The sequence below is a fragment of the Martes martes genome, assembly GCF_963455335.1.
Source record: "Martes martes genome assembly, chromosome: 4".
NCBI lineage: Eukaryota > Metazoa > Chordata > Mammalia > Carnivora > Mustelidae > Martes > Martes martes.
Window position 1 is genome coordinate 28,821,595 of NC_137891.1, and position 14,202 is coordinate 28,835,796.

Below are 14,202 nucleotides of genomic sequence, written 5' to 3' on the forward strand. Positions count from 1 at the left end.
CTTGTTTCATTTTTTTCCTTCCCTACCCTCCAAACCCTCCACCCTGCCTCTCAAATGCCTCATATCGGGGAGATCGTATGATGATTGTCTTTCTCTGATTGTAAGTCAGAGATTTCTAAATTATTTTTAATAGCAGAATGCTTTTTTCAAACAAATCTTATGTTGGAATCTACCATGAAAAACATTTCATTAGAACATGTTTTATAATTCCAAATTTATACTTTTCCTTATTGTAAATTAATCAATAAAAAACAACACACCGGTGTTCAACCCAACGTTAACACTTGGCAAACAGATTCTCGGCTGTTCCTATGTCTTCATTACAGCTTTCAAATTTAAATCAGATAGTTGTGGATCTTCTGAACATCCCTCTTTTACATGGTTTAACAAATCTCTGTCCTAAATGAAGATGATCCCGCCCAGAAGACATCATACCTGTGACCTGTGCTTGCAATCACAATCTTATCTCCTGGCTTCCAAGTGACTGCTTCTTGCAAAATCAAAGTTCTTTCCCCTGCCTTTGCAGTACGAGCCAGACGAGTCCAGATCACAGAAACGGGCAGACCTGGAGCCAACACACACATTGAGTGTTTCTTAAAGATGCATAGTGAGACGAGCTTCATGAATTTTCAATATTTGCCTGGATTGAATACATTTTGGGAAGGCTTATTTGACCTTAGTATTTTATAACTTTCTCGAAAAAGAAAAAGGAATATTTAGAATGCTTGCTTTAAAAAAGTAACAGCTAGGTTTATGATAACATGTGTGGATCTACAAAACTAAAAAAAAACTGCCTGCAATGATATACCCCACGTTAAACAATCTTCTTATAGGAACACAATATAAATATGGTGTGATACTATTGCTAAAATGGGCAGAGGCCTATTATCTTTGCCACTGTTGATAGAATTCACTTAATTGGTAATCTAGAGACAAAATGTGTAGATTTCTGAAAATTACATTAGGATGTTTAGTTAGCACAAAGCAGGACAACAGTTATCATCATGATAGGGATGTTTATACATTCTAAATTTATAAGAGAAACAGATTATTGTAATATAGAAGACTTTAATATAAAAAGGATTCACACCATGCTTCCTTTAAATAAGTAACCCTGATACCTCAAACATGACCATAATCATTTTTATTTGCTGATACTTTCCAGAATACAGTTATATAAAAGTACAACTATAAACTTATATTTTAGAAACAGCCTATTTTAAAACATAAATACAAGAAGATAAAATCTTCTGCTTCCAGACTTAATGCCCTTTTTATATAGAAAAATGAATACGGTAAACAATCACTATGCACAAAGTGCTAAAACGGGCAAAAGGTGCTATGGAAACACATGGAAAGGAGTAAGCAGAAGGGTGTAGAGAAGACCCAGAAGGGCTTCACCAGGAGTGACCTTGGTTATGAGTCTTGGTAGTCTGAGGGGCTGACCCGCCTGGGATAAGAGGAGGGCAGAGATAAAGAGGGGACACACAAAGAGGAGTTTTCATTTAGACAGAATCATCAGCAGAATCATCTCTGGCTTTCCAGCTAGTATCCTGTGGACTAATTCCCCGAATTCTTTTGGCTGCCCTACCATGCAGATCCAGGGTTCCCTCTCGCACAGCCAGAGTTTTGGCGCCATATACTGGGAGCTCAGGAGATCGCAGGTGTCCGTGTAAAGTAATGACTGCCCTGTGTTGAAATGGGGATGCTTCCGTCCCAATCTGCAAGGGATTTCACAAGCACCATTCAAACAGTTAAAACAGTACGGCGGTTCCTCGAGATGTTAAAAATAGAGCTACCCTATGACCCAGCAATTGAACTACTAGTTATTTACCCCAAAGATGCAGATGCAGTGAAAAGAAGGGGCACATGCACCCCAATGGTAATAGCAGCAAAGTCCACAAGAGCCAAACTGTGGAAGGAGCTGGGATGCCCTTCAACAGAGGAATGGATAAAGAAGATGTGGTCCCTATATAATGGAATATTATTCAGCCATCAGAAAGGAAAAATACCCACCATTTGCTTGGACATGGATGGAACTGGAGGGGACTTTGCTAAGAGAAGTAATCAAGCAGAGGAAGACAATTATCGTATGGTTTCATTCATCTGTGGACCATAAGCTATAGCACGGAGGACCATAAGGGAAGGGAGGGAAATCTGAAGGGGGAGAAATCAGAGAGGGAGACGAACCATGAGAGACTATGGACCCTGGGAAACAAACCAAGAGTTTCAGTAGGGAGGGGGTAACAGGGTGATTGTTATTAAGGAGGGCACATGTTGTGATGAACACTGGGTATTATATGTAACTAATGAATCATAGAACACTCTATCAAAAACTAATGACATACTATACAGTGGCTAACTGAACATAATAAAAAAAATTTTTTTTGAAAGTTAAAACTCAATATCCACAATTCTAACCACTCAAAAGTCATCCTTTCTTTTGAGAAACTGATTATTCAGTTACTACCTTTCTTATGAAAGACAAAGCTTTAATTTCTAGACAGCCACGTACACTATGTCAGATCTTTGGAAAAAATACTGATTGACTTCAGCCACATCTCAGAGCTACTTTTTTTCTTGTTCTATTTAAAATTCTGTTCTATGACAATACACTATTATCTTTCCATTAAAAGCACAAGAATACTCTGGGAAACTTTTCCCCAGAAAAAGGATTTTAAACTAACAACAGAGACCTACATAAAGATAAATTTATGAGAATTTGTTATAATTATCCATTTTACACATGGCATTTTACAAAGAAATGGAGAGAGGTTATTGATGGTTATGTATCAGTTTCTCTCGTATACCTGAAGAAGGCCTCCATCTGTGATTAGAATATTTTCTGCTTGCAATTCAATGTCAGCTTCATCAAATATTAGAGTCCCACCTATGAACCATACAATTTTGAAATACAACACGAGGAAAATTATCATTAAATGCTATTTATTAAATTATACATAAAAATTAAAATTCTTACTCTTATCTTCTTATATTCTTATATTGTGCATGTTATTTAACTTCAGCTCTTTGGCAACATATAAAAACTTTAGAGAAGACTCAGTAGTTAACAGAAAATTAAATCCCTAGGCAGATTATTTTCCCTTGATCATTGTTATTTTCAGTGCTTTTAAAGAGTGCAGTTACATGAATTAAAGTTCTATAAACACAGGGCCTCAAAATATAAATTAAGAACAAAAACAGTTAAAATGAAAAAAGTGCACTTTTTATACAAATCATTGTAATGCTGACATTACCTCTGCACTTTTATCCACTAATCTACACTAGCAACACCCATAGCCTGATTGGCATTATTAAAGAATGTGCTAAGATATATTCTTATGAGACTGATGCAAGTTTGTGAACAGTAGAACTTTACTTGCCCAAAGGTCCTATAGTTAATAACTTCAAATGACTGAAACATTGTTATCTCAGAAGTTAAAACAAAAAAAACCATAAAGGTCTTTGAGCAGCTAAAACCATTACAGCAAACTTTACACATGAAAGCCCAAAGAGTTTTACACTTGCCAATCATTATTGTTTTTACATGCAATTATACGAGTTCTGCTTATTTAGTCTTTTATAGCAATAACAGAATACCAAGAAGCAGAGAGAACACCAACTACAAGGAAAGCATGTTCAAAGGCAAAGGTGAGAATCACAACTGGCATCCAATGGGAGTCAGAGGGTCATTTAGTATAAAATTTAGCAAATCTCCATAATTTTATAAGCCCTGGGACCCATTATAACAGTCTTTTTCTAAGTGGGAAATACTGTTCAGTTATGACCCACCACATATAAATAGGCATACACACACACACACAGACACACATTATTATTAAAGCAAAAGTTTCATAAAACATTTAATTTTAAAAGATGATTACCCATAAAAATGCAAGACATGCTGGCATTTTCTTTTCTATTTCCTTAAAAGATTCTGCTTACAACACGCTAAATAATTGCATACTGCAAACAGATTCTAAATACTCAGTTTAAAGAACACAGTACTACACATTGCATTAAAAGCCTCATACCACTATGGATTTTCATAATCATGAGTTTTAGTTAAATTTACTTCACAAAAATATGCCATAGTCAGAATCTAACAAGCAGACTTTCAGAAACTTACCCTGAATAAGCAACATTTTCAGAATAGGTGTATTTTGATCCAGCAAAACTGTCTGTCCTTTTGTAATAACAACTAGAGACCCTTCCTCTGGGGGAGATTTTCCTCCCCATGAGAAGTTGGAGGACCAAGCATCAACATACAGGAAGTCAGAATCATCCTGTAATAAAACATAAGAGACTTTTAAATTCAGAGTTTTTATCAGAATTCTTCATTCAAGGACACCTGGGTGGCTCAGTCGGTTAAGTGTCTGCCTGTGGCTCAGGTCATGATCCCATGGTCCTGGGGTCAAGTCCCACACCAGGCTTCTTGCTCAGCAGGGAGCCTGCTTCTCCCTTGCCTGCCGCTTCCCCTCACTGTGCTCACTCTCTCTCTGACAAATAAATAAATAAAGTCTTAAAAAAAAAAGAATTCTTCATTTAATTTCTCAAAAGCAAAGAAATCTAAACTAGTAAACATTTTCATTAGAGATAAAGTATAATCTACTTTAAATGTTATAGCTGCCTACTGGTTTATTTCACAATAGCATAAAGTGAAAAATCAATTACCAGTTGCCCCACAATCCAAAATAATTCAAAACCTAAAATCATAAAATGTTAGCAAAAAGCCACAAAAACATGTAACTTTAAATTTAGTATTTAGGGGCACCTGGGTGGCTCAGTGGATTAAGACTCTGTCTTTGGCTCAGGTCATGATCTCAGGGTTCTGAGATCAAGCTCCCCCATCGGGTTCTCTGCTCAGCAGGGAACCTGCTTCCCCCTCTCTCTCTGCCTGCCTCTCTGCCTATTTGTGATCTGTCAAATAAATAAATAAAATCTTTAAAAAAATAAATTTAGTATAGTTACATCTCAGTTATTTTTTTGGAGACAGTAACAAAGTAAAAAAGTCCATTACCAATTACTTTATCTCCCATAATGATGTTCTATTTTCCCTGTCCCTCCCCCCTGCCGGTTTTCTATTGCTATGATTACTATACCCAACAGCACTTTACCTGTCTGGCCATGCCAATGCCTCTGATGTTCACGCGCACTGGAGCCCGCCCTGAAGAGGTATGGGCACTTGTCATGCAGAGGATATACGTCTTGTTGGAATACTCAACATCACATTTCGCTTCAGCTATGGTGATGAGAACATCTTGCATGTTTTCACTGTAAAGAAGAAAAAAGAAAAAACTGATGTTTTTTCTCAAATTTCTAGGTCACATTGTCAAACACTATTACTGATATGCCTTATTGCAAAAATAAAGACCTTACTCTGTGATCCATCAAAGTGCAGACTGAAACTTTTTTCAACAGTAAGACTTCAAAGTATTTGTTGAGAAAAAAGTAAACAAAGAGACTAAGAAGCCAAGAAATAAAACTGTACATATTAGCAGGCATTCCAGCGTTGAAGGAGAATTGCCTAGGTTCAATTCATTGAGAGAGTCTTTGTTAATCTCTAAGCAGCTACTTTTGTAAGAGACTTTCAGGGATCCTTCTATTTTTATGTGATATCCTCACCACATTCAAAGACTTTGGAATTTAAAATCCATGTAAAAATGTAAGCCCAGGGTCCTGAGAAATTATGTACTTGAGGAATTAAATTGCCTCCTATGATTTAAATGATCTGGGGTTTTGAAGTCAGCCTTATCCATTTGAAGAATGATGACAGCGCAGTACATAAATTTGAGCCAAATAATGAATATGTTTAGGAAGAAGGAATCTGGCCATTTATAGTGAAGTGGATGTGATGTATGAAGACATGTTTCATTGACCCAATGAAGCAGACCATGGTTGGTGATGAGATGGTAAGGGAAGCATAACAAGATGTGATTTATTCTTGAGATCTGACCAGGACTTAGGGCAAGTTATTTAACCTCTCCAATTTCAGTCTCCTAACCATAAAATGGACTAAACATATCTAAGTGGGTAAGGCAGGAAGTTTCCATGGGGTAAGAAGGTGCCTGACACAGAGTAAGTCCTTGATAAATGTTAGCTGTTGGTACTACGATATGCCTCAAGCATGACTTTTGAGAGGTGGGTACACATTACGCGACCAAATTTAAGCACTGTTATTGCACATGAAAAAGCAGGATCATGCGTGAGCTCGCACATACGATGCACTGATGTATGTGTGTGGGAGGACAGTACCTGAAGCCTGATCCTGTGATTGTGAGTCTGGTGCCCCCTGCTGTACTGCCTCTCCTGGGACAGATTTCAGTGATGAGTGGAGTCAGTAACGTAGTGTACGTAAAAGCAGTCACGGACTGGGACAAATCCTTCCCATTGACCACACTCACTTCACAGGCTTGCTCGGGTCCTCTGCCTAGGAGAAGAGAATCAATCTGAGGACAGTTCTGCCATCAGGCTTTTATTCATTCCCAAAACTCCCAAACATTTTCCACAATATCTTCCTTTTCCTGAAATCACTTCCAATATACACAGGCTGTATGTCAAGTAATAAGGATCTCTAGCAATAGCCAAAAACATCACAAAGTTCATGTACATTATCAAAGAGGAAAAAACCCCTTAGATCCCTCCTTGAACCTCTTATTGCAGACAATTCTGCAAACTTTCCTGCATGGGGTTCCAGCCCGAGAGGATCCAACATTGCAAATCAGAGCAAGAAAGGAGGAAGAACTACACAGGCATGCATACGACTACAGCGAGGAGTGACAGCTAGAAGCAAGGTACAAGACGGAAAAAGCACAGACACCCTGTACGAAAGTGTACAAAGAAGCAGCAGAGCTGGTGTCCAGATAACCCAAAAACCTCGACAAATCTTGGTAGCACTGCTGTATTTCTTGAAAAATCATATAAAATGACGCTCAAATGATAAATCATATAAAATGACGCTTAAATGATAAATAAGCTCATTCACGAAATGTTGTATTTCCTTCAATATTCTTTGTTTAAGAAGTCATAAAAGAGGGGCCCGGGTGATTTAGTCATTAAGTGTCTGCCTTCAGCTCAGGTCATGGTTCCAGGGTCCTGGAATCAAGCCTGGCATTGGGCTTCCTGCTCAGTGAGCCTGCTTCTCCCTCTCCCTCTGCCTGCTGCCCCCCCTGCTCGTGCTTTCTCTGTCAAATAAATAAATAAAATCCTAAAAAAAAAAAAAAAGTGGTGCACCTGGGTGACTCAGTCAGTTAAGTGACTGCCTTCAGCTCACGTCATGATCTCGGGGTCCTGGGATTGAGCCCTGTGTTAGGCTCCCCACTCAGTGGGGAGTCTGCTTCTCTCTCTCCTTCCCCTTCTGATCCCCAGCCCCCAATCATGCTCTCTCTCTTTCAAATGAATAAATGGGATCTTTTTTAAAAAGTCAGAAAAGTAAAAATGTTTAGAAAAGCTTCATTATATTTTCTTTAAAAATGCATATAAACCATATCTTTTGTTCACCTAGGGCATTCCTTTTGGTTCTTAAATTTCATTGGACAGTTAAAATTTGTTGTACACTTAAAATGCCAGCTATTTAAACTTCACAATAACCCAAGAATTAAACTGAAACAGAGGAGTTAGTTTAGTTGCTTAGCTGAGTTGACATAATAAGTAGCAAAATAAGATTCCAGGGCCACTGAGAGCCTGGGCTCTTTATCCACTAAATAATAAGAATAATAATAATAACAGCAGCAAATCACACATCATGTTTCAGATATCGTTCCGTCCACTTTACATAAATTAACTTATTAAATGTCACAATAATCCTATAAAGTAGGCAAAAGTGATCTCACTTTGTAGATGAGGGTTAGGACACTGAGGAACAGAGAGGTTGAGTAACCTATCCAAAGACACAGCCTGGGTCTGAATCTTGGCCATGCATTAGCAAGGCTTACACTCATAACCATGACACCATACTATCTTTAATGGAAATTAAGAGTTCAACAGGAATTAAAAATGTGTTCTCCATTTGGCATGCTCTGTTTGTGTGATAAACTGAAAAATTCCAATTTATTATAAACAATTCGACCTAGCCCAAATGTTGTGAATCTTGAAAGACATTAAAACCTAAGAAACAAAGTTCTGAAGACATTGTTTAAAACGAAGATAGCCATAAAGGTGATTCAATTGCTCCCCAAAACACAAAAACTTGGAAGAAGAAATTCAGACTCTGATTTTTTCACCATTAATCATTTCTCAAAGACTGCCATTATTTTTTCTGACTACTCACCATCATTATGTGGAATTATACATAATAGGGTTGTGCGATCAGATTTAAGCCTGTCAACTGCACATTCTGAGCCACACACTAATATAGTTGACGTTTGTGGATTAAACCCAGTGCCGGTCACAGTCATGATCTGACCACCACCAAAGCTCCCTAGTGAAGATATACAAGAGGGAAAAACATAGCTAATGAAAAGAAAATCTCCTCTGCATATTTGTTTTAAAACCTGAAATGGAAGTAAGTTACCCTAAATGAAACAATTCTTAGAACTGAAGTCACATAGTATATTACACTGTACTATATTAATGCAATAGAATGTCTTCTGATTGTAGTATTCTAAAACCTTTACCGAATAAATGTTACATCCCATCATTTATTTAAACTACTTCTAGGAGCTAAAACTTTATTTAAGAGAGATGTTAAAAAGAATTTCAGAGTAGTCAAAACATAAACGTAAAATTACTATTTAATTAGGGGTACATTGGTTATCCTTTCTTAAGGTTTTTAACCACTAAAATAATTTTCAAATAGAAAAAATACCTATCTGTGTATTTGTAACTACAGGCCAGTGATGTCTAAACATGAATTTATACAAAAATTTCATATATAATCTAGACATTTTAAGCAGGATTAAATTTGAAGTTAATTATATAACACTAAGAGAAATATAGGCCATAAGTAAATATTTCGAGAATATTCGTTGATACACATGCATGTTTATTTGATACATAAATAAAAATATTTTTAATGTGTTATAGGAGCTACAAATTTTAGCAGTGTTTGAAGAATTTTTTTTTTCTAAACAAGGTTAAGTGTTTACTGAAATAATACAGAATATTTGTATTATTTGTACCTACCTTGGCTTGGGTGAATACTTTGAATAATAAGTGGGTATTCAAATACAACCGTGGACACAGCAAAGCCTTTTGTCTTATGATGCATCGTAACAGGGAAGGTGCCCCCAGCATGGTCTTCAGTGATGCACTGCAATACACTGTCATTGACCATGGTAACATTACACGGAATCTTGTCTATCATCACCAAAATGTCCAAGAGATCGGTACCAAAATTAGATCCAGTGATTTGAATTTTGGTTCCTGGTGGACCTTTAAAAAAAAAAAAGCAAACAATATATCTAAATTCTAGTACTTACACATGCATTTATAGATACACCTAATTACTCTCATAAACAAAATAATACCCAGTATTTCAAAGCTTATGTGAGTATTAGCAAAACACAGAGTTTGGCTATACCATATGTTACAATCTACAGCATATTTACAATAAGTTATCTCAACATTCATTATTTCCCAGCCCTTTTGTCCATGCTACTGCATTGTTATTCTACTGTTACTGTTAATGTTAGTTCAGGCTAGTGGAGAAGAGGAAAAATGGGAAGAGAGACGATTTAGAATCCAGATGTATGAATGTCTCAGCAGTAGTGATGAGCTGGAGTATACGTTAGGGATGGGACTTACTATTTTTTTATTTTTGGTACTTCCCTGCTATTGGCAACTCTTTTGAGGATAGATTAGTTTTCTTAAATTTTTTAAATATATATACTTGATAGATTATGATAGGTAAATAATTAGATATAAGATAGTATATACAGAAATAAGGAATTAATTTAAAGAATTATAAGCGAATATTGATGTTGATGCCTTGAATAAATGTATATAGAACAAAGTACTTCAATTCTTCTGTTCCCTACTTTCCCCCTTTTGACAAAAATGTATTGAGGGCATTAAATACAAAGAATTTTTTTCATAGGTCTTCCAAATGAATACCTACATATGTAAATAATAAGTGAATAGGTACAAATCAACATAACTTGTTACACATACAGAGTCACCAAACAGTAGGTTGATTTTAATTCAAGTAGTAATAGTAAAAAGATCCATATCACTGACCATAGTAAAGAGTCCTGACATTTAAACTGTCATTTTAAAGACCACAGATATTTATGAGATTTTCATTTTAGGATTAGTTTTAAGATATGAGCCAAAAAAATGTGTCCTTAAATTTTTTTTATTTATTAACATATAATGTATTATTTGCCCCAGGGGTACAGGTCTGTGAATCATCAGACTTAAACATTTCACAGCACTCACTATAGCAAACACCCTCCCCAGTGTCCATAACTCAGCCACCGTATCCCTATCCCCCTTTGCCCAGCAATCCTCAGTTTGCTTCCTGAGATTAAGAGTCTCTTATGGTTTGTCTCCCTCCTGATTGCACCTTGTTTTATTTTTTCCTCCCTACCCCCCACGCCCCCCCCCCGCCCTGCCTCTCAAATTCCTCATATCAGAGAGATCATATGATAATTGTCTTTCTCAGATTGACTTATTCGCTTAGCATAATATCCTCTAGTTCCATCCATGTCATTGCAAAATGGTGAGATTTTGCTTCTTTTGATGGCTGCATAGCATTCCATTGTATATATATACCACAGCTTCTTTGTCCATTCATCTGTTGATGGACATCTAGGTTCTTTCCATAGTTTGGCTATTGTTAGTTCTTAACTTTTATTTTGTCTAGCATTTTCACCTTTCAAATTGAAGTGTTGTTCTCAGTGTGATCTATTACTTTGTTTCCTTAGTAAATAAAACAGCTCAGTTCTCACTTGTCTGCAAGCCTTGTATCTTCAAATATGTTATTTGAAAGACACATTCAAAGAAAGAGATGGGAGAGAAATGTTTCATGGAAATAAAAACATATGCCAATATCCAGTTCATCATTTGCAATGATTACAAATATATGGGGGAAACTATGTCTTTGCTATTATTCATGATGATCAGAAATAGCATAGAATAATGACAAAAAATTAAGAAGACATCTCAATCTATTCTCAGCTTAGAAAAACAAGTTATGTTACATCATGAAGTAAATCTTATTTCATAACACTTTTTTTCTATCTGAATAGGCCAATTACCTCCCTAAAAAGAACTCTCTTAAGTTAATAAGTTAATATCCAATTATAGTTTCATGGAAATGAGACATACAGAAAAATTCTCGATATTTAGTAACCTTCATCTGAATTTTAACATTGTTAAAATTGTTGTTCGTTAACACTGTTGTTTCCTATGCCTATCAACATTAATGACATAAATTATCAATTTTAATTCATAGATATCCATCTATTTCTTCCTCATTTTGAAATTTAGGTCAAGTTAAAGGAGATTTTGTTTCAAAATATAAGTTGGAATTTGACTAAAAATTTTATGCCAAGAATGTGCAAAAAATAATCACAAAATGGAAACTACACAGACGAATCTCATGTATTAATTGGGTTAAGTGAATTATCTAAAAACACATTTTAATAATCATTTATAAACATTATTCCAATTCTACATTAATAAATATTACTGATAATAACATATAGAGACAACATATGGAAAGTATTGGAGTACCTGTATTTGGGACAAGTTCTCTGAGAAGTGGAGTATTTTCCAAGGCATACGTAAATGACAGAGGTGGATAAGCAACTGCATTAACAAAGATCTTCACACTGACCCTTCCAGCTGTCCCTGCTGGGGTACAGCAGTGGACTTCACTAGAGTTGACAGAAATAATTTCACAAGGTTCATCCCCAACAGTGACTGTGGTGTTGCCTGGGTAGAAGCCATTTCCTGAGATCACCAACGTAGTTCCACCAGCAATGCTTCCAGAAGCTGGTGTGACAGACGCTACTGCAGGGCTGCTAACAGTAAGGTTTCCCAGAGCCAAGCCTTTACTTCCCACCACAACACTAAGAGAATGAAGTCCAGCTGGGAGAGGACTCACAAGAACAGTGATATTATTTTCACTAACATCTATTGCTCTGAACTGTTGGTTTCCAATGAAAACAGCAATGTCCTCCAAGATGGTACCAAAACCTTCTCCTTCAATAAGAACCTTGACAGGTCCTTCGATAGAGTTTGGGAAGATTCTTGTTACGACAGCAGTGATGCTTTCTAAGTAGGAAAAGCTGCAGTTCCCCTGACACTGAGCAGGCACTCCATGTACCAGAAGATCCACTTTCACAAGCTGTTGGGGAGCAGGAGATGTTTCACACTCAATGGCTGTGTAACTCACTGAGAGAACCTTACACGGAAAATGACCCATGAAGACTTCTATACCCGCAGAAGAAACTGCAAACCCAGAGCCTTTTATGGTCACTCTTGTCAGTCCTGTAGTTGATCCTGCATATGGCAACACCATGTCAATGTTTGGCAAAAGTACAAACCGCCTATCAAGTTCGTTGGACAGCGTGTTGATAGCCATGCCCAGGTTGTAGACCGTTACTCTGACAATTTCCCTGATACCAACATCCATAGAGTTTTGAGGGTCAATATGACATATAATGGAATTGTCACTACTTTCTTCTACAATACAGGGGTAGCTACCAATTGTAACCTAAAAGTAAAATGAATATGGAAACAAGTCAATACCATTACTCTAATGTGAACTTAAATTTTATATTAACAACCAAATTTCAAAAATTTGATCTCGTGCAAACTTTTTTATTCATAAAAATAATTTTGGGGGCGCCTGGGTGGCTCAGTGGGTTAAAGCCTCTGCCTTCAGCTCAGGTCATGATTCCAGGCTCCTGGGATCGAGCCCCGCATTGGGCTTTCTGCTCAGCGGGGAGCCTGATTCCCTCCCCCTCACTGCCTGCCTCTCTGCCTACTTGTGATCTCTGTCTGTCAAATAAATATATAAAATCTTTAAAAATAAAATTGGGGGCTGATTAAGACATCTCTTGGGTTAATCTTAATCCTAAATTATGGCCACACATGAATGTTCAAAGCTACATTATTCATAACAGTCAAAAAGATGAAAACAATCTAAATGCCCATGACTGGTAAATGGATGAACATGATGTGTATGTTATATAATGGAATATTATTCAGACATAAAAAGAAATGAAGTACAGAAGGGAGAAGTTTGGGGATGGGATAACCACGTAATGGGTATTGAGGAGGGCACGTGTTGTGATGAGCACTGGGTGTTATACACAACTGACGAATCGTTGAACACTACATAAGAAACTAATGATGTACTACATGCTGCTAACTGAATATAATAATAATAGAAAAAGTACTTAGGTGTTATGGGAAATGACTCTTCATTATACCAGGAGCTGCTGAATGCATAAAAAAAAAAAAAAAGAAAGGAATGAAGTACTGATAAACATGGAACAACACGGCTAAACCTTGAAAACATTATGTTTAGTGAATAAAGTTGGTCACAAATGACCACACATATTATTCGGTTTCTAAGAAAGTCTAGAAGAGGCAAACCCATAAAGACAGAAAGTAGATTAGTGGTTATTTAGGTCTGGGATGGTTGAAGAGATTGATGGTAATATCTAAGGGTTGGGGTAACTTTCTGGGGTTACAAAAATGTTCTAAAATTGAATGTGGAGATGGATACACAACTCGGTGAATATACGAAAGGCTTCCAAACTGTGCACCTTGAATGGGTGAACTGTATGGTATATGAATTATACTGTAATAAAGCTGTTAGAAATTAAACTATGAGGTTATGGATGAAACATTTTCCTTTTATTGAGTATATGGTAGTAAAAAGGAGATCTTTATATACTTACCTTATTAGCACATGTGAGATTACTGAAGCCACGTCCAGTAATTGTTACCAATTCATTCAGTGTTCCAGCAGATGGACTAATGTTGTTTATAGCTGGTGAAAAACAACTTGAAAGCTCAAAGACCAAACCGTCTGAATTTTTAACCCTGGTATTGTTCGGGCCACACAAGGGTTCTGTTGCTAGGCAGCCTGCCACAGAGCTCCCCAAGTGCAAATTCACAGGTCCTGTAAGTCATGGATAATATTCTAAAACAAGAACTGTTTTCAGACTACATTACTCTTTATTTTAATGATGGTGGTTTATATTCTGTTAAAAAAATTTTTGGATTTGTCTGAATGACAAGAGG

At 36.6% G+C, this 14,202-nt stretch overlaps 1 protein-coding gene across 1 annotated transcript in view; it reads right to left on the bottom strand.

The window, feature by feature from the left end:
* The window catches only part of PKHD1L1 (PKHD1 like 1), a gene marked incomplete at its 5' end in the record, with an annotated part of 157,157 nt that overhangs the window by 72,933 nt on the left and 70,022 nt on the right, over nt 1-14,202 (bottom strand). Inside the window, 10 exons of the mRNA XM_080800305.1 lie at nt 436-565; nt 1,592-1,721; nt 2,811-2,890; nt 4,130-4,286; nt 5,118-5,274; nt 6,256-6,426; nt 8,266-8,419; nt 9,124-9,372; nt 11,677-12,661; nt 13,857-14,080. Coding sequence (XP_080656431.1) covers nt 436-565; nt 1,592-1,721; nt 2,811-2,890; nt 4,130-4,286; nt 5,118-5,274; nt 6,256-6,426; nt 8,266-8,419; nt 9,124-9,372; nt 11,677-12,661; nt 13,857-14,080 — 2,437 coding nt within the window. The remainder of the gene's footprint in view (nt 1-435; nt 566-1,591; nt 1,722-2,810; nt 2,891-4,129; nt 4,287-5,117; nt 5,275-6,255; nt 6,427-8,265; nt 8,420-9,123; nt 9,373-11,676; nt 12,662-13,856; nt 14,081-14,202) is intronic.